The 27,406-nt window shown below is 38.4% G+C and overlaps 1 protein-coding gene across 1 annotated transcript in view; it reads left to right on the top strand.

The window, feature by feature from the left end:
- Positions 1-25,376, top strand: part of LOC109408115 (uncharacterized) — a 228,702-nt gene extending 203,326 nt beyond the window's left edge. The window contains exon 3 of the mRNA XM_019681334.3: positions 23,898-25,376. Within this exon, the coding sequence (XP_019536879.1) occupies positions 23,898-24,063 (166 nt within the window). The 3' untranslated portion in view covers positions 24,064-25,376. The remainder of the gene's footprint in view (positions 1-23,897) is intronic.
- The last annotated feature ends 2,030 nt before the right edge of the window (positions 25,377-27,406 follow it).

Below are 27,406 nucleotides of genomic sequence, written 5' to 3' on the forward strand. Positions count from 1 at the left end.
CCTAAACTTAGAACAAGCTTAGTTCATATAAAATTTTGAACGACAAAGCTAATTGATTAAAAGTATCCACTGAAATGTACATCACTCGCTCCTAAGCTTAGAACAAGCTTAGTTCATATAAAATTTTGAACGACAAAGCTCAGTGATTAAAATTATCCACTGAAATGTATATTACTCGCTCCTTAACTTAGAACAAGCTTAGTTCTGTTATTCTGTTATAATCAACGCACCCCCGAGTCATGAACAAGCAAACACATGAATATTCCATTTGCATAGTAGTAGAAAGAGTTGCGTGCCTGTTTATAAAAGTTTGTAAGGTATTCCGGGGCAAGTGGGACCTAAAAAAATGCTAATTTGGTTTTGTCATGCCAAAAATTTCAGTACACATTTTTTTCTATAATTCCAATGAACCCAAAAGACGTTGTTGGTATATTTGTACTTATTAACGTGCATTAAAACTGTTTCAAAATTTTAAAATTCGATATATTATGCATATAATGAAAAGTGTAGCAGATCTTCATTCACTGCGTTTCACGGGGCAAGTGGGACCTATTCAGAGCTTTTGTTCAAAGGGCTTAATATAAGTTGCAACAAATAAGGTAACATAAATCATAAATCTCTTATATGAATGACTATCTTTAGAGATTAAAATAAGAAGAGGTTTATGGTATCGTGCATAAATTACGTAACACATAAGAAATCGCTGGGGAAAAACACTTGAATCAACTCTAGCAGCTCATGCAAAATAAATTATTTTTTTATACAAAAAGCGCCGTAAAGTGAAGAGACAAGAGATTTCGAAACTTGGTCTCTATATTATATAGTTGATGAATCTCGCCAAAAGTATATCTGGGGTTTCGAGATTTTCAGTAATATCTTCTCCCTTACATAATCTTACGATCATTAAATAATGTTTTTTTTAATCATGAATTTTGAAAAGGTCATTTCCCTATTTTAATTTTTTATGGACGGTTCCTGAATGCCCAAAATAATTCATTATGCAGCGTTAAGTGAAAAAATAATGAAATATATTTAGAGAAAAACATAAAAAATACATGCTTTTGATTTTTTTTTTGTTTTACCCAAGGTTTTACCATTTTTAACAAAAAAAATTCATCATCTAAATAGAGGTAATAAAGTATAATTCAACAGTAGATTACTTAACGCGTCAATTTTTATTGACTTTCGTGCTAATTTCATCGTAGGCTGGACAAGGCGAGATGAACCCATAAAATTGTGTTTGTTTATTCTCATAGGTCCCACTTACCCCAGGTAGCGAAATGCACTGGGGCAAGTGAGAGCAGTAAAGTAAAGGTAATAAATAAAAATAAAATACAGCTTTTTCGCTTGAAATCATTTGCAAGAACTCCAAATACTATCCTGAAACCGAAAAAGTATTTGTATAATGACAAATTTATTTTTAAACGACGAATGTAGTAGAGCACGTCAATCTCACCTAGTGAATTGAAAATTACATATGAACAACAATAACGTATATGGTATCTTTATGGTTGAAACAATAACATTTATTGTATTCAAAGTATCCGTAGGTGTGATACCTATGTTTTTCATGAAGAATGTTAGTCTTAAAAATAAATAAAAATAAAAATACTAGCTATAGGTCTCACTTGCCCCCGATTCTCACTTGCCCCGGGGTACCTTACTTAACTTGATTGCTCCGGATAATTCCAGTTTGTATTGGGGAACTTCGTAAGTGTATGGTTGTCTTCAAAACAAAGGCGGTTTCTGGAATAAAGACAAAAATAAAGGAAATGCTGGACCGCACAGCTCCGCGGCCCACATATATTAGTATAGTGTTTTCAACAATGCAATTTGCAGAATGCAATTCTTAATCGGTATAAATAATAATTACTAGGTTCTACTTTATATGCTACAAGATAGATGCAGTTTTTTCCTTTCCACCGTTTTTTAGAAATTAAAGTGTACGAACTTAGGCTGTGAACCGTTTCGCTTGTTCGTTTAACTTTTAGTTAAAATTTGACACTTTGATAGTTATTTTGAAAATAACCCTACTCCCGAGCAGGGTTAGTCTTGACAGTTCGATAGTTATTTTTTGTTTGCAATGATTTGGCTGCGTACTGTATTTTGTTCCAAATTACTACTCGTCTGTCAAATTTCAAATGGGCCGCCGTCGTGGTTATTTTTTTAACTTTTTGATGGCAAATAACTATCAAAGTGTCAAATTTTAACTAAAAGTTAAACAAATAAGCGAAATGGTTCACACCCTTAGTCAACTGTTGTTAGGTCATGCGACAGTGCCTAAATTCATGCTGGAGGCATGGCAACATCAAGCGTGTGAATAGACAACGGTATGATTATTTGGAGTCAGATAGGGTCACGTTGGATAGGATGAAGCCAGAGGAGAAAAGGAAATATTTGAGACGAATAAATAAATTGAGGGGCCCAGAATCAAAGGGGTGTAAAGTGACCATTTTGTCGATTTTGAGCTGAACATATAAAAAAATTCTTCAGGTTTCAACCTGTCAGGAACTTTTTTAAGACTATTTTTACGATGAATAGAAAATTACAATAAATCATTGAGAATTGGGTCGCTTTTGAGACTCCATACAATTTGTATGAGATGAAAAATTGGTGAAAAACTTTAAACCACATTTACTCGAAAGTGGGATTATGTCACTTACATTCGTTTGCTACTAACCCCCTCAATCATTATTCTAATTATTAGTTTACTACGACGCTTGACAATAAACAATAATCCAAGCTTACCAATTTGGCACCTTGCCAGGGGAACTTGGCCTTGTATCTACAGCTCAGGGATTAAATCCATACCGTCAATAAGGCAAATTGTCAACTATATTCTTTTGTGATACTTTGACGGAATATTATTTGGAGTAATCTTCTGAGACACACAATCCGGGCAAATTGGATTGTCAGATAATCAGTGCCCTTTCAGCACCAGGTGTCACATCACGATCATTAATATACAGGAGTATACTACAAGATGTGATGGCCGGAAGAATACAGTGTCGAACCAAACAGCAAGACCACCAGCCGGCTAGTGTTCCTACTGCTACGTCCTGTAGTAGCTTAGACCACTGTGTTCAGTGTGCATTCATGTATGTATTGTTATTATAGCTCTCCGCTCTTAGGATACATAGGCTTTGCCTAGAATGATAATAGATCGAACTGGCATTCGATAGACAGAACCCAAACCTTAAACATCAATCTTTGAATAACTGCGAAAGATCAACTCATCAATTATTTATTCTACTTTTTCCTTAAAGTCTTATACCGCGTACATAAAAGTGACGACGAACGGGATTATATCGCGTGCAACGTAAAAAAAAACGGTGATTTTTTTTTAAACTACAGTGATAACAATAAACGGCACCTGCACCATATCCGAGACGCTGCTGAGGTATTGTATGTAGATATTCACCGAGAACGCATGTAACATAGAGGGTAACTTATTAGCCAATAGCAGCTGTAAAGTTAAGTGAATATAACAAATATCGGTTTTCTATTAAAACTGCTAAAGCAGTGCAAGTAAGTAAAAATATAACCAGTACCAAAGCGATTTCCACCATTTGCTTTATTTGTGCTTTGTGCTGTTCTGATATTTGATCACCGACAAATTTGCAGTTGAGTGTGAAACTAAAGCAGCGGGTCATTTTATTCCAACAAAAGTTTCACTTGTGAACAATAGCACAATACTACTGTATTGATTGTGATCGCTGTGAATTTTATACATTTCATATAACTGAGATTTACTTATTTTTTTGACAGGCTACCTCACAAACGGCATTCCGTCAGCGAGACCAGTGTTTAATAATATCCCAGTGATTATTCACAAAACATCTTTGGCAAATCTGGCGCCTTTTTTTCATGATCGGTGAAAATTTTTCAACTGGCAGGTTTCGTTATAGTGAGTGTTCCTTGCAACCGGTAAGTTGTTCAACATCATTAATTTTAATTCAGATTATTTAATATGGTGCATCATTACACAAGAAGGCAATTCTTTGTTTCGTGGTTGGTTTGTCCAACAAAACCTTTTGTATTCGTGGAAATTGTGGTTTGCAAAACGTCCTTTCAATACTGCATTGCAAATGGTGTAGATTTCAATCTGATTTATAGACTGTATAAGGAGAGTACTGTCCCTGGAATATATGTTTTGTGGAAGACAGGTTCAATATTCTTGGCTCACCTCAAATTTCTTAAATTAATGGTAAAAAGTGTAGTATTTGATACGTTAGCTAAATTGCATAATATTTTACAGACAGATGTCCAATTGGAAAATATAATACTCGTGAATGTGAGAGAGATTAGACAAATGCTTGAAAAGCTGCAACAAAACTTAAACGGTGCTGATAATAGCTTATTGCTAATGAGCGTTTCATTGCAGAATGACTTGTTCAGTGTATCAGAAATGAATGAATTGTGGATTTATTTTAGAGAATTCATTGTTTTCACGCCTTATTCCGTAAATCTGTATTTAAATACGTTAATTAGACTTTTTGGTGTACATGTTCAAAATGTGAGTGAGGCAAATGTCTTTAATATTCGTTTTAATTATTCGAAATGTATTATGCAAAGGCATATAGTTATTAGAAATTATTTAATGTTTGTCGGCCTAATTCGTCGAGGTATAAATTTGAGTTACCGAAGACGCTATATTTATCGCCCTGTGCTATATTTCCGATTGAAGAATCTTGAGCATCGTGATCTTTTTAAAACATTGAAGTCAGTGGTTTACATTTGGGCAGTGAAGAATTATTTGAGACATTCAAAACATTTATGGGAGTCAAATGGCAGCGTCAAGAAAATTGAAGAAGCGAAGATTGCTAATATGGTTATCCGACGACAACAAACAAACTGTTTTGTAATAGTGGCACTTCTTGGAATAATTTTAATGCAATTAAAGGATAAAATAATGTGTAAAGGATTTAATACTTTGACCAGGAAAACCATGCTAACAACATACCGGAATTTGTTAATCTATTACATACCGTGCCAATTTCGAAACGAAATAGATAGAAATAAGAAATATAAAAGTGTACCAAAGGATGTGAATAATTTACTAGGAACAAACGCTGATAAATTTTGGTTTGCGTTCACTAAGAATAGAATAAGTTACATTTGTTTAAGTTGCTTCAAACGTAAATTATCCATTTTCTCAAGTGAGAATAAATACTCATTCATGATTGTCCGTAACCGCATAAGTTTGAATTGTGTGGAAAGTTTTGCAAAAGTTTTGTTATTTATCCAAACACAACATGGCAAAAATTCATATAATCTAGCTTTGCCATTTAGTTCTGTTGAGAATTTTAAAATTGTATACAAGAGAAGAAGTAATATTGTATTGTTTTTAAACAAGTCGAAGGAAAAATCCCTAACAGAAATCTGTTGGAATGAAGCAAGAAAAATGACTAATTGGAAATTGAATAGGAATAGTAATAATTTATGCAATGGCAGTTACCATGTATTGGTACTCGGATTTATTAATTTCGATTATTTTTCATGTACAGCAAAGCCTTGTGAGGAATTGACTGCTTGGCAAATTCATAAATTTATGAAGAAATACGTGTTAACTAAACAGATTTCTTGTGCTATTTTACAGGTCCAAATGTGGACATCATTTGACAAGATGCAGACAACGGTCTGCCCCATTGAAGAATGGCTGACGGGTGTAACATCCAATCTGCAGGATCCAATAGAATTCAAGTGTGCAACAGCACAGCCCATATGCTGCGAATCGGTCTCGATTCAATGGAACCTTCACCGATATCAAAGGCGTTTGGACTACATCAACTACGGCCTGCATGAGATACGCTACCAAATCAACGTTGGAAGCAACTGCATCATCTTATATGATTACAAATGTCGGAAAATTCCGTGACCTTTCATTATTAGTTGGTGACAAATGTCACATATGAGATGGATAATCTTATCAGAATATCAATAGTTCAAATAAGTGTTTTGTGTTCTTAGAGCTTAATTTATGTACATATTATGTATTTACATTTCTAAATCTGAGTCCCTTCTGGACTTTCAAAATTGTTTGTTCATTATAAGATATACTTTTGTGAAAGGGAAGAACTGTAGTAGCTTAGACCACTGTGTTCAGTGTGCATTCATGTATGTATTGTTATTATAGCTCTCCGCTCTTAGGATACATAGGCTTTGCCTAGAATGATAATAGATCGAACTGGCATTCGATAGACAGAACCCAAACCTTAAACATCAATCTTTGAATAACTCCGAAAGATCAACTCATCAATTATTTATTCTACTTTTTCCTTAAAGTCTTATACCGCGTACATAAAACGTCCGACGCTGTAGGTAAGCTAACTCCCCCAACTTAGAACAAGCTTAGTTCATATAAAATTTTGAACGACAAAGCTCCGTTACTCGCTCCTAAAAGTAGAACAAGCTTAGTTCATATAAAATTTTAAACGACAAAACTCAGTGATTAAAATTATCCACTGAAATGTACATTACTTGTTCCTAAGCTTAGAACAAGCTTAGTGCATATAAAATTTGAAACGACAACACTCAGTGGTTAAAATTATCCACTAAAATGTATATTACTCGCTCCTAAAAGTAGAACAAGCTTAGTTCATATAAAATTTTGAACGACAAAGCTCAATGATTAAAAGTATCCACTAAAATGTATATTACTCGCTCCTAAAAGTAGAACAAGCTTAGTTCATATAAAATTTTGAACGACAAAGCTCAATGATTAAAAGTATCCACTGAAATGTACATTACTCGCTCCTAAAAGTAGAACAAGCTTAGTTCATATAAAATTTTGAACAACAAAACTCAGTGATTAAAAGTATCCACTAAAATGTATATTACTCGCTCCTAAAAGTAGAACAAGCTTAGTTCATATAAAATTTTAAATGACAAAACTCAGTGATTAAAATTATCCACTGAAATGTACATTACTTGTTCCTAAGCTTAGAACAAGCTTAGTGCATATAAAATTTGAAACGACAACACTCAGTGGTTAAAATTATCCACTAAAATGTATATTACTCGCTCCTAAAAGTAGAACAAGCTTAGTTCATATAAAATTTTGAACGACAAAGCTCAATGATTAAAAGTATCCACTGAAATGTACATTACTCGCTCCTAAAAGTAGAACAAGCTTAGTTCATATAAAATTTTGAACAACAAAACTCAGTGATTAAAAGTATCCACTAAAATGTATATTACTCGCTCCTAAAAGTAGAACAAGCTTAGTTCATATAAAATTTTGAACGACAAAGCTCAGTGATTAAAATTATCCACTGAAATGTATATTACTCGCTCCTAAAAGTAGAACAAGCTTAGTTCATATAAAATTTTAAATGACAAAACTCAGTGATTAAAATTATCCACTGAAATGTACATTACTTGTTCCTAAGCTTAGAACAAGCTTAGTGCATATAAAATTTGAAACGACAACACTCAGTGGTTAAAATTATCCACTAAAATGTATATTACTCGCTCCTAAAAGTAGAACAAGCTTAGTTCATATAAAATTTTGAACGACAAAAATCAGTGATTAAAAGTATCCACTGAAATGTACATTACTCGCTCCTAAACTTAGAACAAGCTTAGTTCATATAAAATTTTAAACGACAAAACTCAGTGATTAAAATTATCCACTGAAATGTACATTACTTGTTCCTAAGCTTAGAACAAGCTTAGTGCATATAAAATTTGAAACGACAACACTCAGTGGTTAAAATTATCCACTAAAATGTATATTACTCGCTCCTAAAAGTAGAACAAGCTTAGTTCATATAAAATTTTGAACGACAAAGCTCAATGATTAAAAGTATCCACTGAAATGTACATTACTCGCTCCTAAAAGTAGAACAAGCTTAGTTCATATAAAATTTTGAACAACAAAACTCAGTGATTAAAAGTATCCACTAAAATGTATATTACTCGCTCCTAAAAGTAGAACAAGCTTAGTTCATATAAAATTTTGAACGACAAAGCTCAGTGATTAAAATTATCCACTGAAATGTATATTACTCGCTCCTAAAAGTAGAACAAGCTTAGTTCATATAAAATTTTAAATGACAAAACTCAGTGATTAAAATTATCCACTGAAATGTACATTACTTGTTCCTAAGCTTAGAACAAGCTTAGTGCATATAAAATTTGAAACGACAACACTCAGTGGTTAAAATTATCCACTAAAATGTATATTACTCGCTCCTAAAAGTAGAACAAGCTTAGTTCATATAAAATTTTGAACGACAAAGCTCAATGATTAAAAGTATCCACTGAAATGTACATTACTCGCTCCTAAAAGTAGAACAAGCTTAGTTCATATAAAATTTTGAACAACAAAACTCAGTGATTAAAAGTATCCACTAAAATGTATATTACTCGCTCCTAAAAGTAGAACAAGCTTAGTTCATATAAAATTTTGAACGACAAAAATCAGTGATTAAAAGTATCCACTGAAATGTACATTACTTGCTCCTAAGTGCATATAAAATTTGAAACGACGACACTCAGTGGTTAAAATTATCCACTAAAATGTATATTACTCGCTCCTAAAAGTAGAACAAGCTTAGTTCATATAAAATTTTGAACGACAAAGCTCAATGATTAAAAGTATCCACTGAAATGTACATTACTCGCTCCTAAAAGTAGAACAAGCTTAGTTCATATAAAATTTTGAACAACAAAACTCAGTGATTAATTTTCAAATCAATTTAATTTATTTTTCCAGAACTCAACGGTACTACATCTAATATTTACATTTACATTTCAGAGATTTGGTTTAACTTTCAACTGAGAACAATTCAAATTCATCATAGGAGACATCAATACATACAACATAAAAGTACTAGCTATGTAAAGCTTTTTTAGGGAAAAGAGTAAAAAAACCCTAGAATTCAGAATGTCTTAAAGCTAATATCACAGATGTTGAGGGATGAGTGCTCCAATGAGCGGATTTGCTGACATCTCACAGGAGGTCCTGAAGGATCTGGTGGCCTGTTTGATGCTTGTTTCGATGGTGTCGACACCAGCCAACTTGTGGAGATCGTCGGTCGGGTACCTGGGGTTCAGGTTGTGAACCATCTTAAGCAGCTTGTTCTGTTTTACTTGCAGCCTTTTGCGGTGAGATTTGGCGCGGTTGCCCCAAACTGCCGATGCATAGGTGAACATTGGCCGGATGATGCACTTGACCACCAGTAGCTTGTTTTTAACGTGCAGCTTCGACCGTCGATTCAGCAGGGAGTACAGCGCTTTGGTAGACCGATCAACCTTTCCGGCGACGTAATTCACGTGTTTGTCAAACTTCAGCTTCTTGTCAAACAGCACTCCAAGATACTTGACTTCATCGTCCCATGTAGTTGGCTGACCATTGACCGTGATCGACCTGCGGGGAAGGTGTCGAGCGGCACGCCTCCTCGTGAAGAAAATCGACTGAGTTTTCCCTGCATTCAGTTTGATTCGCCACTTCCGCTGGAATTCCCCGAGGTTGTTCATCGCCGCTTGGAGGTGAGTAACGACGATTTGCGGATCTTTGTCCGACACCAGGAAAGCCGTGTCATCCGCAAAGAATGCGTACAGTACTCCGTCTATCATCAGTACGTCAGAAGTGAGGACGTTGTAGAGAATCGGACTCAGGACTGATCCTTGGGGCACGCCAAAGGGGATGTTTTGGACGCTGGAATTTTCACCATTCACGGCAACCGTAAAAGTCCGATTTGAAAGGAACGATTGTACTATCTTGACCAGGTAGAGTTGAAGATTCGAGCGGAAGAGCTTGTATACGATGGCGTCTTGCCAGACGGAGTCGTAGGCTTTTTCCACGTCGAGAAGAACCATGCCAGTCGATTTGCCCGTTCGAAATCCGTGATTCACCTTTTGCGTGATGCGAGCAAGTTGGTGCACCGTTGAGTGTCCCGCATTGAAGCCGAACTGCTCCGCTGGAACGACTTCTTCCGTCTCCAGGTGACGGTTTAAACGTGCGAGGATTACCCTTTCCAGAACTTTACTTAGGCTGCTTAGGAGACTTATCGGTCGGTAATTACCTGGATTGGTGATATCCTTGTTCGCCTTCGGGATGGCAATCACGTTGGCGTGTTTCCATCCGGTCGGAAAGTAAGCTAGGGCCAGGCATGCGTTGAATATTTTGGTCAAAACGACCAACCCTTTTCTCGGTAGGTGCTTGAGGCAGGTGTTCCGGATTCCATCCTGTCCGGGAGACTTGCGATTTTTCAGCGTGCGGATGATTGATTTGACCTCTTTCGGTTTTACCAGGGCAGTAATAGGAACGGGAGGGCTTGCAGCACGAATTTGGCCGATCGCAGTGTCCACCGCCGCCGAAGTTTCCGGATCGCCTGGCTCTTCGTTGTTATGAGCCGCAGCAAATGATGCTGCGAATGCTTCGGCTTTCTGTGATGAACTCACTACGAGATTACCGTTGACGTTCAGCGGGGGGCTATACTTGACCGTGTTTCGGAGGCTGCGCGTTAGCTTCCAAAATTTGTTGCTGCCATTGTCCAGATTCTTCACCATCGAACCAAAGTTCCTGTATCGGTGCTCTGCGCTTTTAGTGCTGATAACGTTGTTCAGGTGGTGTACAACCGCACCAATCAGCGGGTCCCGTCTACGAATATACTGCCTGCGCCGAACATTCCTCAAACGAATTAGCAGCTTCAGTTCGGCGGGGATTTCCTTCTTTTTGGGAAGGATCCTACGCGTAGGGACAGCAACCTCCTCAGCCGCCTTGACGATCGTGGTGATTATGCCGATTGCATTGTCGATTTTCTCTGGCAGGTCCAGATCGTTGATCCAATCTGCCGTGAGGTCGACTTCCAGATCGACTTTTCGAGCGAATGTGTTCCAGTTCGCTTTGTCGAAGCAGCGAATGGTCTTTCCCGCCGGGGCTACTGGAAACTCAGCGTCGATTATGAAGGTTACTGGCAGATGGTCTGACGAAAGTTCGGCGTGTGTTATCGGCCTCGACATCTGCACCAGGTTGTTGGAGATCACCAGGTCCAGGGTAGAAGGCCTCCCTCGCCCAGTAGGGATGCGGGTGGGAGTCTCCGGAGCGTGGATATAGAAATCCGTGGACTCATACTCCTGGTGCAGGATTCGTCCTGCTTTGTTGGATCTGGTACAGTACCACATCCTGTGCCGCGCGTTCATGTCACCCACCAGAAAGAACGGTTCGTCGATGCTGCACAATCGGCGAATATCGCGCCTGAACTGACAGAGCGTTGCCCTATGATTCGAACCGGGATAGTAGACAGCGATGATGTTGACTGGTGTTGGATCTGCCACCACAGTAATGCCGACAGTTTCGATTGCCCGCGTCGATGTATCCAGCTTCGAGTAGGATATTCCGTTTTTCACCATAATCGCCACTCCTCCCCCACGGGTGGCATCCGGCGAGTCTCGATCCGCTCTCACAATAGTATAGTTTTCGTGGTACATTGAATTGTTGAGCTGCAGCCAGGTTTCCGTGATTACAGCGATGTCAATTTCGTGGTTCTCGAGGAAATGGAAAAATTCCTCAGTCTTGTTTCGGATGGAACGGCAGTTCCAATTCACCACCTTGAGTGAACTAAGACTGGCCATTGTAGACATACTTGATGATAAGCTCGCTAAGGGCGAGGAATTGCATTGCCTTCGATTGGCAATTCGAAAGTCTGGCGAAGAGTTCGCTAGCAAGGCACATGAACTCCTCAACGGTGAACAAATTGTTTGGCGACCCGGGCTGAGGGTTTCCCTGGACGACTTGAGAATACGAAAGATTCGGTTTCGTGATGCAGCCCAGCAGATGGCTCAAGTCATCACCCGGCCGGTTGGGGGCAAGTACAGGCACTGTTGAAACCTTCACTGAGCTGTTCCTCGGGTTCGGTCTCGTTCTCCTCTTGGTCTTCAAATCCTGCAGATGCTTTAGGCGAGTAGGGCATCCCTTGTAGTTCGCAGTATGGTTTTGGCTGCAGTTTGCACAGCGTATTTGCGAACGGTCCTCGTTGACAGCAGTGTCGCCTCTTGCTGGTAGAATGCACTCCGATGTCTGGTGTCGTTCACCGCATTTCACACACTTTGCCTCCAGGTGGCAATTTCTCATTCCGTGACCGAACTGTTGGCATCGAAAGCACTGTACGACGTCGGACTTCTTCTTGGAATAGTGCCTCCACCAAACAATGACGTTGAACAACGACTTTATTTGTTGAAGGTCCTGCAGTTTGACGGCACCATTCGGAAACTGCAGCAAATACAGCGCGTAATCACCGTGTTTCGAGGTGGACAGCTGGCGAACACTGGTCGGATGTACTTGCACTGACGCGAGCTCTTGCGTCACTTCTTCCGCCGGAAACACCGGCAGCCCGGAGAGAACAATTCTCACCGGAATTTCATCACTAGTTCCATGTGTGTAGAACTGGATTCCCGAAGCTTCCAGTGTATTCACCATAGCGGAAAAATGCGGTTTAGATTTCACACTGATCTGGATGTTGTTATTGCTCACCCGGAGGTGGTAATCATTTTTCGTCACCGACGTCGCGGCAATCATTCGATTTAGCGCGGGAACACTGGAGCCGTACACGAAAATCGGCGGACACCTTATTTTAGTGGAAGCGGGACCCGACTTTTTTCCACCACTTTTACACGTTCTTGCCCACTGTGTAGTGGTAGCACTACCATCATCACCGCCATTGTTGACATCTTCATCATCGTCGTCAGAGAGCAAAGCGAACTGGTTCGACGCTAATAACGCTCCGGATGAACTCCCCTGCTGGGTTAGTGGCACCTGGATGTTGAGCTGGTCAGCGGATGACGGCGTTCCACCGAAGGAATTCCGGCGAAGACGTTTTGTCGCTTGATCGGCAAACGGAGGTTTTACCGCAATCTCCTTCTGTTGTTTGCGGATCTTTTTCGAACCGTAGTTCATCCGAACCACGATCTGCGATGACCCGTGTCCATCGCCTGGCCGCGGCGGCGGCTTAGTTGACTTCTCCTTCCCCAGGGCGTTAGCAGCACACCGGAAACACTAGGAAAAAAAAACTTTTTCGGGAGCAACAAAAATGATGTATACACACCGAGGCACTATGGGCCAAAACTGAACTCAGTGATTAAAAGTATCCACTAAAATGTATATTACTCGCTCCTAAAAGTAGAACAAGCTTAGTTCATATAAAATTTTGAACGACAAAAATCAGTGATTAAAAGTATCCACTGAAATGTACATTACTTGCTCCTAAGTGCATATAAAATTTGAAACGACGACACTCAGTGGTTAAAATTATCCACTAAAATGTATATTACTCGCTCCTAAAAGTAGAACAAGCTTAGTTCATATAAAATTTTGAACGACAAAGCTCAATGATTAAAAGTATCCACTGAAATGTACATTACTCGCTCCTAAAAGTAGAACAAGCTTAGTTCATATAAAATTTTGAACAACAAAACTCAGTGATTAAAAGTATCCACTAAAATGTATATTACTCGCTCCTAAAAGTAGAACAAGCTTAGTTCATATAAAATTTTGAACGACAAAAATCAGTGATTAAAAGTATCCACTGAAATGTACATTACTTGCTCCTAAGTGCATATAAAATTTGAAACGACGACACTCAGTGGTTAAAATTATCCACTAAAATGTATATTACTCGTTCCTAAAAGTAGAACAAGCTTAGTTCATATAAAATTTTGAACGACAAAAATCAGTGATAAAAATATCTTTAAACTCAGTGGTTAAAAGTATACATTGGGATGTACGAGACTTGCTCCTAAGCTTAGAACAGTATATAATTTTAAACGACAAACTCCAGTATCCACTGGAAGTGTACGATACTTGCTCCCAAGCTTGGAACAGGCTTTTTTCTGTTTGGGCATAACCACTGCTATTGTGGTACCGTAAAACGGGGCGAATAGAAACACCTTCCAGCATACTTAGGCAAGTATCTCTGGAACCGTGCGTAATAAAGTCAGTTGCAAGGGTCTTAACTTTGGGTCCCTACTCCCTCTTTAATTGCTGTAATTAGGATTCAAAACTAATTTTGATTTCGTTAACTTATTTGAAAAAAGGTTGCTTGTTTGCGGGGCGAATAGAAACAGCTTTAAACAATTTTCGATATTTTTTTTTTCAATTTTAAGACAGAAATAACTTTTAATTCAATTAAAACTCTAACACTAGATTATAAAAATTCACCTAGTGAAGAAAAAAATGTCAAATGTCGAAAAATACTTTAGTCTGTTAATATATACCAAATCGATGAAATGCAATTTAAATAGCGGAAGTTTTTTTGCCTCCAAATCAATACTTTGCTTTTAAAAATTTTCACAAAAAAATTAACGGAATTATCATCTTAAAAAAGGTTTATTGAAACACTAGTAGCATCCAACTAGCTAATAAAATTAAGTTTTGATGAATTTTAAAACATAATTGTCATCTTTTTTACAATAAGTTATTTGTTTCTATTCGCCCCATTGTTTCTATTCACCCCGTTTTACGGTATATCCCGTGTCCTTTGTGTAGTGCATGTCGTATTACTTTATCATAAATTGAGAAGTTATAAAGTATTCAGGTTTGTTACAGTAGTCATTTTTATTTTAATCGTTAGGAAGAATTCTGATTGATAGGTTCCGCTTTCAGCAAGCTCCTTTTTCAGTCAAAATCGGATCCCTTAACGAAAAAGTCAAGAAATGATACCGGTATTGACCATGCATCGGAACCCTAGTCCTTACTGCTTCAAACCTGTATGAACACCGAGTAGAAGATTAGATTAGGCACTTTCAACAAGGTATGAAATGTAATAAGGACCAAAGTTTTTCCTTTAATTACTAAAATATGCTGTTCCATAGTTGGAAGCAGTTAGAACTAGGATTTAATTGGTAGATCTTTCGCCGTAACGCAACCCGAAAAGGTGATCTACCCACGTTACGGGCTCCGTTGAAGATCGAGCATCTTTTAAACCACATCAACCATTCATCCATCAGCACGGGTCACCTGACACCTTAGATTGAGGTTCCCTGTTTGGTGGACTTTTACCACCGGAACTGGGAGTCCGTAGTGCTATTCTAAGCCGGCAGCTACACGGGCAGAACAATTCGTATACAAAACTCAGTGGTTAAACGTATCCACTGGAGTGTACGAGACTTGCTCCTAAGCTTAGAACAGGCTTAGTTCACATAAAATTTGAAACAACAAAACTCAGTGATTGAAATGAGAAGAAAAGAACCAACTGACTTACATGATTTTGAAATTGTGTCCCCAATCCAGTGGTGTTGCGAACTTTCCATCATTGAGACGTCTTTTCGCTACCGCAGTGTCATCGATGTCGGTCTCTCCAGGTTTAGGGCATATTCTATGGGTTTTCTCGCCATGTCCTTGTCGCAAAAATATTATTATTGTTGATTTCCAACACGGACAACAGATCCCACTCGGCGCTGGAACGGATTGGAGATAAATGACGACGATTTTCTGCGGAGGAAATAAGGGCCAGGCGTTTCACTAAGGCGGCCACAACGCCTTCCGAGGGGTGACTGGACTGAGAAATGTACGCCAGATAGAAGAGGCGAACCTTGAACTTGATCTGAAAGATTTCCGGTTCGAACATTGTATACAGCCTCTCTTAGATGTTCGGATAGGAAAGATTATGCTGCTGGATGAGTACAAAAATGCCATGCATGGCAAGGACACTCATGATACCGCCAAGGTCCAGCGAATCCACAAGGAAGTCGGGTACCTTCTCCAACAGAATCAATAGCTGCCGATGACTGATTTCGTCTTGCAGGTTGTTTTTGTTTTGGATTTGAGGATGCAGATAAAACTTGGGTATTTTGTCATGGCCTTGGCCAATGCTTGCGATCTCCCCGCCGGCTTATTATGTCCGAACAAGTCCACTCCAGTATACTTATAAGGCGCTGAACGACTTGCAGCCAAGCCACTGCTTGGGGGATGGTCCGGATGATTCGTCAGCTAATTTCCGACGATGGCTAATTTCAATGGCAAACACGACGATTTCCAGCAGATTGTTGGATGCAATTTTCGGGGCAGCTAGCAATTCGCTAAGCTTTGGCTTTCAGCTACCGGAAGATGGCAAAAAAACTGCTCGGGCACTTTTTCACTGCTCCAAATAAAAATATTTCATTAGGTAGGTCTTCTGACGACGACGACTTTATAGAAAAACCGAATTTTAAATTTCAACTGACGATTTTTTTTTTCGATGATATTCAAAACAAATGATGACTTCACTAACACCAACAGACACAAACGACATTTTGGCAGATGAGTGGAAAACGATAAGTGTATGACGATTTGGAGTAGGCCCGGCTGCGCCGGGCCGCACAATTGTGCTGGACCCACTTTGACCACTCAGAAATCATGTGCTTTTCAACAAAGCACCACTTTTTCTTCGCCGTTTTGCAGAACTACTCTTTTTCTATCGATTTTTATCCCTGCATAGGTACTTGGATTAAACAAATATTTATAAAAATACGACAGATAAAACTTTTTCAACTTCTAGGGTGATTTTTATCATTTTTATTGATATTTTTTGGCTCACCGAAAAATATCAATAAAAATGATAAATATCAGTTAACGGTGATTAACACAACCAATTCTAGGGTGATTGTTTACTTTTTGTTTAACTTATCGTGGCGTTTTTTATAAACAATTCCAATCAAAGCTGAGGCTTGTATTTACAAGTTAGAGTAATAACTCGATCATAGAAATTATTTACATCACATATTTTGAGGAAAAAACAATTGAAAAAAAAATGTGTAAAACCAATGCCGAAAAACAGCACGATTATGCTGGTTCGTCACGAAAGGGTTAAATGAGTGCGATCCTCTTTTGTGAACGTGATCTGTTGTTCACAAAATTGTTCTTGTTGACTTACATCGTTAAAGGGTGAAAATCAACTATGGCGAATAATTGGTACTATAGCCATAATTGGTACACTTACCCTATATGGTCTATGCACGAATTTATGCTGGCCTGCTTACTCTCACAGAAAGACTTACGTCTGAGCGGTGCCGACACCTCCCAAACGTCAAATTTTCTGGGAGAGTAAGCAGCCCACGTAACAATTCCATTGCTGATTGGTTTTGTTTGATTTTTATTACGGTTTTATTACAGCAATAATTAAAACTTACAGTTTTATGACTACTTTTATGAAAACCATTGATGAAATGTTTTATAGTATACTTGAAGATATCCATAAAGCTTCTGGCATTCATAATTATCACAACAAAACTGTTCAAACTCTCAACAGATGGCGATCCGTTCGATTAGTAACGACATCTGTTGGTGGAAAAGCTGAAACTACGACACTGCTAGGTTTATTGTGGTCATCCTGAAAGTAAACTTGCTTTCCTTTTGTTTTCGCTAATTATGGTCGTCGCCATATTGAAGAATTAACTAACGTGAATGGAAAATAGTTAATTTCATTTTTGTTTCACCTGAAACTTTGTAGAAGAATGTATTAGCGTTAGTTAAGTCAACAGAAGGCAGCAAACGCAACTCTTCACGGCGTGAATGTAATTTACATTCACCACGTGGAGAGTTGCCTTCACAGCTCGCTCACGACTTTGGTATGCGTGTGCGACCTCAATGTTATTCGGCAAACTTTCAGATAAAACTACAAAATTAAATTCATCCATACATTGTTTTTGGATAGCATGCTTCTGAACTGAAATAAAAGCAAGTGAATGTAACTCTTTGCAAATGAATGGACCCATCCCTGGACTTCTCCATGGATTCCTCCAGAAATACCTCTATCTGTTCATACAGTGATTTCGCTAGACTTCCTTTATGGATTTCTCCCGATATTTCTCGAAACTTCCCTTTGGATTCTCCAGGCAGTCCTGATGGGGTTGTATATACTAGAAATTTCTACACAGATAAATCCAGCAATTTCTCCTAGGATTACATTGGAAATTCTTACTACAATACTTCTTGGAATTCTTCTAGGGATTCCTCTAAAAAAATCTAATGGGATTCCTTCAGGAATTCCATGTGGAACTATTGAAGACAATCTTCCGGGGTTCTTTTTAGAAGTTCCTCCGGTGATTCTTCCAGGAATTCCATCAGAGACTTTATTCAGAGATTCTTTCAGAAATTTCTCATACAATTCCTTCAGGAGCTTCTACTGGACTTCCTCCGGAAGTTGTGGTTAGGATTCCTCAAGCAACTGCTGCTGCGATTCTTCCAACAATTTCTCTTAGAATTCCTCCAAAAGTTCTTACTGTGGTACCTTCAGGAATTCTACTAGGACAGTTCTTCCGGAAAATTTCCCTGGGATTTAAAAAAAAAATCCCTTCGGTAATTTTTCCAGAAATTTTTTCAAGGATATATCCAGGACTTCCCCCAGAGGATCTTTCAGAAATTCCACAGGTGATTTCTCCAAGAACTTCTATTGGCTTTCCTCCATGAACTCCAGTTGGAATTCTTCAAGCAATTCCCATTAGGACTCCGTCAGAAATACTTTTAGGGATTTCTCCTGGCATACTTACTTGCTGCAATACTTACGGGAAATCTTCCTGAGATTCTTCCAAAAATTCCTCCTGTGATACCATCAGGGATTCCTCCAGTATATATTTCTACCGATTCTTTCAAGGAGAACTGTAGGTATTCCTTCAGGCATTTGTTAAAGAAACTTCCCTTAGGATACCCCGGCATTCTTGATTTGAGGATTTCTCTAGAAATAACTTCTATAACACCTCCTGGGATTCTAGGAATTCCTACAGATATTCCTACGGTTTTTCCAGCTATTCTTCCTCCAGAAATTCTAACCTTGGTACTTCAGAAACTATGCTACGGATTCTTCTAGAGCTTTCTCCTGTTTTTTTTTTGCTGGGATCTTTCCATAGGCAATCTTCCTGGAATTTTTGCAGAAATTCCTTTGGTTGTTCTACCACGGATTTCTCCAAGGACTTATCCAGGAATTCCTTCAGAGATTTTATCCAAAAATCTCTCCTGATCGATCCTCATGGAATTCCTGCCAAAATTCCTTTTGGCCTTCCTCCAAGAATACCTCATACCTCAAACAACTTCTTCCTCCAGAAATTCATACATTGATACGTCCAGAAATTCTTCTAGTGATTCCTTTACGAGTTTATCTCAGCATTGTGGCTGGAATTTTTCCCGGGAAATCTTCCTGAGATTCCTTCAGAAATTCCTCCTGCTATTCCTTCAGGGCCTTCTCTATAGATTCGTCCAGAATATCTGTACCAGTTCTTGCAGGGACTTCAATAGGTTTTCTTTGGATTCCCCCAGGCATTTCTGATGGGGTTTCTCTAGAAATCCCTGTATAGTTTCATCCAGCAATTTCTCCTAGATTTTTTTCTGAGATTTCTACAATGATACATCCCGGAATCCTTCTTAGAATGTGCGATTTTTCTGTGATTGCTTCAGAAGCTCTCCGGTGATTCCTCCAGAAATTTTTATCTAAGGATTCTTTCTTAAACTTCTCATATGATTCTTCCAGGAACTCCTCTTGGTCTCTCCAGGAATTTCAGGTGGATTTCTCAAACTATCCCGGCTGGGATTCTCCCAGAAATTCCTCCTAGGACTCCTCCAGAAATTCTTACTGTAATACCTCCCGGAGTTATTGTAGGGATTCTTTCCTGGAATTTTTTCTAAATATTTATCATTGGATTCCTCCAGGAACACCTCCTGACTATCATCCAGGAACTTCTCCTGGGATTTCATAAACGATTCCTGCTGCTTCTAATGTTTCATAAATACCTCATACATAGGTCTCCTCGGGAATTTCTTATTGTGATACCTGCAGGAATCCCTCTAGGGATTTCTCCTGGCATTCTTGCTGGGATTCTTTTAGGCAGTTTCCCTAGGATACTTCCAGAAATGCCTTAGATTCTTCCAGAGATTTTTCAAAAGACTCATCCTGGAATTGCTCTAAAATTTTTTATTCATGGATTACTTTAGAAACTAATCATGGTTTTACTCCTGCAACTCCTCTTGGCCTTCTTCAAAGAGTTCTAGCTGAAAGAATCACAATAGAAACCTCTAACGAAATCCCTAAACAAATTTAGGGAATAGTTTAAATTTCCATGAAATCCTAGGAGGTATTACTAGAGAAATCTCTAGTGAAATCCTACAGGAATATACGGGAAAAACTTGTAATTAAAAATTTTCGACGAAATTCTTAAAGAATTTTCCGCAATCATCAAAGAAATTTCTGAAAATAATTTAGTAAGAATTCTTAAATGTTACTACCGTAGAATCTCCGTGACAAGGAAATCTCTAAGAAATTTGCCGAATTAATTTCCAAAGGAATTACCGAACTTTGAGAACTTCTCCCAAAGTAATAATCAAAATTTCCAAAATTTATCAACGAATTGCTGATGAAATTTCCAAATAAATTTTCCATGTAACATCGTAGTTGCCGAAGGTATTCCAAAATCATGTGCTGCAGGAATGCCGTACATAGTTACTGAAGAAATCTAGAAGTAATTGTCTTAAGGATTTTCAATAAAATTATAGAAGCGATTTATAAAAGAATTTCCGAAGAAGTTTTTGAAGGAATTGGCGAAGGAATACCGAATAGCATACTTAGATAATGAAAGTCCAAAAAATCGACGAAGAAAAAACAAAAAAATGTAGAATGACTGTAAAATGAAAAAAAAAAAAATGTGAAGAAGTTCCCAGAGTCATTGGCAAATGAGCTACGAAAGTCTTCACTAAAATAATTCCCAAAAGAATTTCCTGGGGAGTAATTGGAGAATTTAAAAAAGTAAATATCAATAGAATTGCTGACATGCGTCGTTTCAGGAAGTTGCAGAGGATTTTCCTATACCCCATCACAATATCTTTTGAAACGCCCCTGAGATACCCCTTAATTTGAAGGTGTTCTTGAAACGACCCTTTCCTGAATGCCCATGAAACCTCCGTAATCCCTTTGAAGCGCTCTTGATATCATCATAACCAATTTAAAATGCCTCTGAAAGCCCCTTCGACGCCTTTAACAGGCTCCATGAACCCCCTGAAACGCCCCTTTAATGCTATCAAACACCCCCAAAACCTCTAGAAACATCCTTTAAATGTTCCTGAAATTCCCTGAGACTCTCTGAAATACCTTGAAAGACCCCTCGAACCCCTGGCATCGCCCTTTATAGACTCCTGGGATCCCTTGAATTGCCCTAAAAGTCCCTTGAAACGTTCCTGAGGTCCTCTTAATACCATGTGGAGCCTCGTAGCCGTGCGGTTAGGGTCACCAAGCTTATAATCGCACCATACTATGGGGTGAGGGTTCGATTCCCGCTTCAGGCGTTGAAACTTTTCGTGAGAAAAGTTTCTTCCCCGTTTCCACTGGTGCATGCTCCGTTGTCCGTTGTCTAATGTTAAGTTTAAAACAGTCTGTACAGCCGAAAGCTGAAGACGTTGTCCGTGTCTTTTTTTTTTAAGAAATGCCTCTGAATTCCTCGTACACTTGAACCTCCATTTAAGTCGAATCCATTAAAGCAAGGTTACAACCATTCATTTGCAAAGATTTACATTCATTTTCTATTATCTCAGTTCAGAAGCATGCAATCAAAAAACAATGTATAGATGAATTTAACCTTGTAGTTTTATCTGAAAGTTTGCCGAATAACATAAGGGTCACACACGCATTCCAAAGTCGTGAGCGAGCTGTGAATGCAACTTTCCACAGCGTGAATGAAATTTACATTCACCGCGTGGAGAGTTGCCTTCACAGCTCGCTCACGACCCCAATGTTATTCGTTTGCGACCCCAGTGTTATTCGGAAAACTTTCAGATAAAACTACAAGGTTAAATTCATCCATACATTGTTTTTCGAGAGCATGCTTCTGAACTGAGATAAATGAAAATGAATGTAAATCTTTGCAAATAAATGGCCGCAACCTTGAATTAAAGTAAAATAGGGGGATTAGGGGCATAATGGACACCCTAAGCAAATGAGTATGTTTGGCCTGTGTAACAGACAAAAACTTACAACTTTAACTTGTTTCTTACGTATTTCAATCATTTACAGATGCTAGGATGTCATTATTGTGAAGAAATAATGAATTGAAAAACTTGTGTTTTTTGGGCCTGGCAGGAAAGGTACGGGGCATAATGGACACCCATGCATGTTTAATGCTGTATCTTCGAGAATATCGACCAGTTAAGTAATTTGCCTACGGAGATCAATACCACAGATATAATACTCCATCTTAGACAAGTTAACATAACTTCAAAGTTAATTAAATAAATTGTAGACTAAAATAATCGGATTATTTTTTTTTCAAACTCTCTAAAACGCCTAACAGTATGCAATGCGCGTACATCCATTCGTAATTGCCAGTGTTCATTTCGCCCCGAATCGACTACAACATTGAAATTGCTATTTTCAGTAAGTTCTGCTCAAAAATATAATACTTCATCCATTGCTAAATCTGCGTATACATGTAGATAAGCTAACAACTCACTTGTTTGTATGGTGGACACACTCAAACACTCGTAATACCTTATTTGCTGCTGCTTCCAAATTATAAGAAATCCACCATATGAAAAACATACTTCAATTTCAATGATATTTTGGTTATTTTGAAGGAATATAAATAATACTTTTGAAAAATATATCAACGACTTATTCCTTTACACTTATGCATTAAAAGTTTTACATAAAAGTCAATGGTTTCCGCAAAAACAGGGGTGTCTATTTCGCCCCGGGTGTCCATTATGCCCCTAATCCCCCTATACTACGCCCTCCATTTAAGTAACGCAACTTGAATGGAATATTTGACTGCATTCACAGCAAAACAAATAAAAATATGCTACGGTTTCGGAAAAATGTGTTCTTCTAATAGGTGATTAGGCTGAATATGCCGAATAGGGACCTTTTCGGCCCAGTCATGAGGCTGAACACGTCATTAGGCCGAACGTGTAAATAGGCCGAATAGGTCATTAGGCTGAATACGTCATTGGGCCTCAAAAATCGTTAGACCGCAAAAGTCATTAGACTGCAAAGGGCTTTAGGCCGAAACAATCTTTATGCTGAAAAGGTCCTTATACCGAAAAGGTTTTTAGGCCGAAAAGGTCTTAAGGCCGAAAAGCTGTTTCGGCCGAAAAGCTCTTAAGGCCGAAAAGGTCTTAAGGCCGAAAAGCTCTTAAGGCCGAAAAGGTGCTTCTGCCGTACGACCTGTGCTTTTAAAAGTTTCAGGCACCCGACTGCCTGTTTTGTTTTCCTCACAAGTTCTATCGATCGGTAGCTTTTTCGGAATTCACACTCCGTTCATAGGGGTATGCCTATATCGCGGCGTGTTCTTTCTATTGGCTTTCTGGATCTTATTGGATAGAACACTTAAGACCGAAAAGGTATTTATGCCGAAAAGGTCTTTAGGCCGAAAAGGTCTGTAAGCCGAAAAAGTCTCAAGGCCGAAAAGGTCGTTAGGCCAAAAAGGTCTTTAGGCCGAAAAGTTCTAAATACGACGAGTAAGGTTTCTTGCACATACTTTTTGATGACCCTTCTTCTTCTTCTGTATGGCTCTGCGTTCCCACTGGAACTTGGCCAGCCTCTTTCCAACTTAGTGTTCTCTGAGCACTTCCACAGTTATTAATTTGAGGGCTTTCTTTGCCAGCCAATGCATGAATTAGTATATTGTGGGGCAAGCACAATGATATATTATGCCAGGGAGTCGAGAAAATTTTCCAAGTTTTACTAAATTGAAAAAAAATATTGATGCCAACTTGTATATTTTATCAAGTAGCGTTCTTCTCCTTCAAGAAGCAATAATGTGGTCAACTGTCAACAATAATATAATGGATAATAAAAGCAGCAAAGAATTTTCTAGACGCCATATGTCTGTGTAACTATCAGTTTTTGATATTGTAATAGAAAAAAATAAAACATTCGCTAGCTACAAACAGTTTACATGTAATGGTTATTCCAAAACCTTTTTTTCTCCTTCCGCAGACGCGCTGGTTCCCTGATTCACGTCCACCGGAGGTCCTGCATCCGACGGGGTGGAGCCTGCGACCACCGGCTGAACGACTGCTGCTACAACAGCTCCTGTCGGTGCAACCTGTGGGGCTCCAACTGTCGGTGTCAACGGATGGGTCTGTTCCAGAAGTGGGGATGAATGACCAATGACCTTGTTCCGTCATCGTTCTGCATTTGCACCACCCCCACCACCACTACCGGTTGTGACTTCTTGGAATTCTTGGACCACCATGGGGGATGGAGGCTTTCGGTGGATGGAAATGACCACCGCTGGAAGCATCTATCGCCTTGGGGTCCTGGGGTGTTGGGGTCGCTACTGTTTGTGGTTATCGGACTGACAACGCACTCGTCTACTGGCTGCTGATTTACATGGATTGCGGATTGGATTTTCTTCTGTGAGCTAATAAACTTCGAGGACCTACGGCAACAGGACACTTATGGCAAACCGGACACACATGCTGAGAAACAAAAACAACCGAGTTTGGTAACAAAATACTGTATTTTATGGTGAAATCTGGTTCATGCGCTATTTTCTGAGCGAGATAAAGCTGAGCTCAACGACGGAGAAGTATATTTGTAGAAATATTGGTTGAGTTTTAAAGGATTTTAGGGATGAGTGACTTACATTTTATGTTTGCGGTGAAATTCTGGTCTAACGGTCAAAGCTTTAGTTGAAACTGAGAAATGAGGTATGTTTTACACCTGAATGACAAGGAATATACTATTTAATGATAATGATAATAATGATAATGATAAATGATAATAATTATTATTACATAAAAAACAGAGAGAAAATATTGTCTAGGTTATTCAGATTTATTCTTTACTGTTTTAGGGCCATAAGTTGAGTGAAAGTCGATGCGACATATAGATTACCTTACAATACATCTAGAGCAGCTAATGAGACAACAAAGAATTATATCGAGGCAACTTATTATCAATTATTCGACGCTTTAAAGATGTTTTCCACACAAAAATAGAGTCAACACACATACAATACACACATTTAAAGCCCAGGATGTTGAGAAGCTAAGCACTTCGACTTTGTGAAACCGTGTTGAATGTATTCTCTGATGTCCAGTGGATTTTGATACGACTAATTTATTCGCTGTTTGTGTAATGGAGACAGATGGATAATCAACCACTAATATATACAGAAGATAAATATGACGAGCAGCAGCGTAGAAGATGCAAAATCTTAGAGTGAAGCTGTGTAAGAGAAAACTAATTAATTAGGAGTAATTATTGCGAGCAGGGAAAGTGTCCGGAGCACGATTCTCCTCGGGTATCTAGGGCAGACCATCGTCCGGTGGCACCTCAAACGTTTCCCAGCCTTTTAAAACGAACGAGTGTTGCACGAGCACCACTAGGAGGACCGTCCTCCGCATGCACTTTCCCCGTTTGTTGTACGCATAACTATTTGAATAAAAAGTAATACTAAACGGAACTGTACGATAAGCTTTGAGCACATTTATCAGACTTCCTCTCCGGTGTTCTTTATACCTATGATATACCAGATACATGTGTAGTGACGATTTATCTCCCATTCTCCAATCAACTTGCACCACTGCTGTTATGCCGTCAATCCTCACGTCGCTTTATCATGCTTTAGAAAACATCCAGCAAACCGCAAAATGCACAATTCTCCACCTATAGGAAAATCATAAACAGAACCGATGCGGATACGTTTACGAACGATTGCCATTGCCAGCAGATTAGCCTTTCACCGATCCGACATCCAATGCGGTGGTCGTCCTGTTGATCCTTTCCACCTCGACTCCGACAGTTGCTTGTTTCACACATGAGTTTTCCACAATCCAACTGACTGAGGGTGCATTTTCAGACACTGCTTGGCTCGGAAGTAGCACGGTGGTGCCACTATTGTTCTCAATTAGGTAAATCCTCATACTTGGACTGTGGCAACTGTGGAATTCGACTAAGCTCTATTTCCTCCTTTGGTATATATCCATACTTTTTATGATAAAGGTATTGTAGTAGAATATATCTATCAGACAATGCCACGTAACATCAAATTATAGTTGATAATCTGGCCGATACAGGCGGTTTGCAGAAGTAGTTGCTGTGTACATTTGGTAGTAAAAACACTCAATCAATGCTCGAAAATTTATTTCTCTTTGACCGGTGCTTTTTAATCGAAAGCGGTAGCTACTAGCTAGTATAACCAAGAAAAATGTGGACAACCGGGGTCGTATTACCAATATTTACTCCGGTTCAGTGAAAGTATGCCCGACATTCCATGAATTATTTACAAGATTAAGCTGCTCTGCATGAGTAGCAATTATTTTTTTAACAGAAAACATCATTATGTGTCCTTAAATTAATTTCAGTTAATCTAGCCATCAGTACGAGTGAACAGTGTTCCACGAACAAGATTTACGAGGAAAGATGCATTGCGCGCCTTCAAATGATTTTTTAGACAAGTATGGTCTTCTACGAAGTTGTTCCTAATTTCTCATCAAAGTCGCCCAAAAAACACTTGTAGAGCATTTGAAAACGCGTCGTTTCGATCGTTGTTTGCTTTTGGTTCAATAGTTACAGGTTTTTGTCTTCAAAAATCATAGTTTTTTAAAAAGGTGATAATAAGGGATGTGACAAAAATAAAAAATATCTTTGCACGAATTCAAAAGAAGAAATATTGTTATAAAACAAGGGCTGTTATTTTTCGAACCCAGAAAAAAACATTAAAAAATGCCTATTTTTTGAGAAAATTTTCAGTGCAACATGATGAGAAATTTGAAACAAAAAAGATAAAGCGTTTACACTAAATTCTGTTTTTACGCGATTTTTTGTTCCGCGTAAAAAAAATCGTGTAAAAAAAGTTTTCAAAACTTTTTTTATCGGATCATCCTAAAATTTTGACAGGATATCAAGGATGATAAGAGAGATCTCTGGTAGAAATTTGAGCCCCGTCGGAAGTAAATAGCGACCAGGAGAGAAGAATCTTTCCAAAAGCACATCGCGTAATTTCGAGAAAATCGTGTAAAAAAAAATCGTGTAAAATAAAACCGCGTAAAAAAAGATCGTGTAAAAAAAGAATTTAGTGTAATCTGTTTTGACCAAATTTGGAGCATATTCCCATAGTTTTCATAGGGTGACGCTAGAACAAATTGTTTTTTCGTTTTATCTTTTTTGTTACAAGTTTTTCATCAAAGTCGTCAGAGAACAAAAACGCACATTTTCGTGCGCGGAGAATGTTGTTACGTCATTCCGTTCAAAATATATTGATGATTTTCTAGGGATAATAGGCACTTTTCTTCAATTTTTTTCTTGAATTACAAAATTAACACTTCTCTAATTTTGCGATATGTTTTATAACATTTTTTTTCATTTGAATGCTGTCAAAAGATATCTTTTATGTTTACTCCAACCCGTAATATTACTTTTTCAAAAAACTGATTTTTATTTTAGGAAAAGCACCTGTTACTATTGAGCCAAAAGAGATAACGACCATCTCCGTGCAT

Source organism: Aedes albopictus, chromosome 2 (assembly GCF_035046485.1).
Source record: "Aedes albopictus strain Foshan chromosome 2, AalbF5, whole genome shotgun sequence".
Lineage (NCBI taxonomy): Eukaryota > Metazoa > Arthropoda > Insecta > Diptera > Culicidae > Aedes > Aedes albopictus.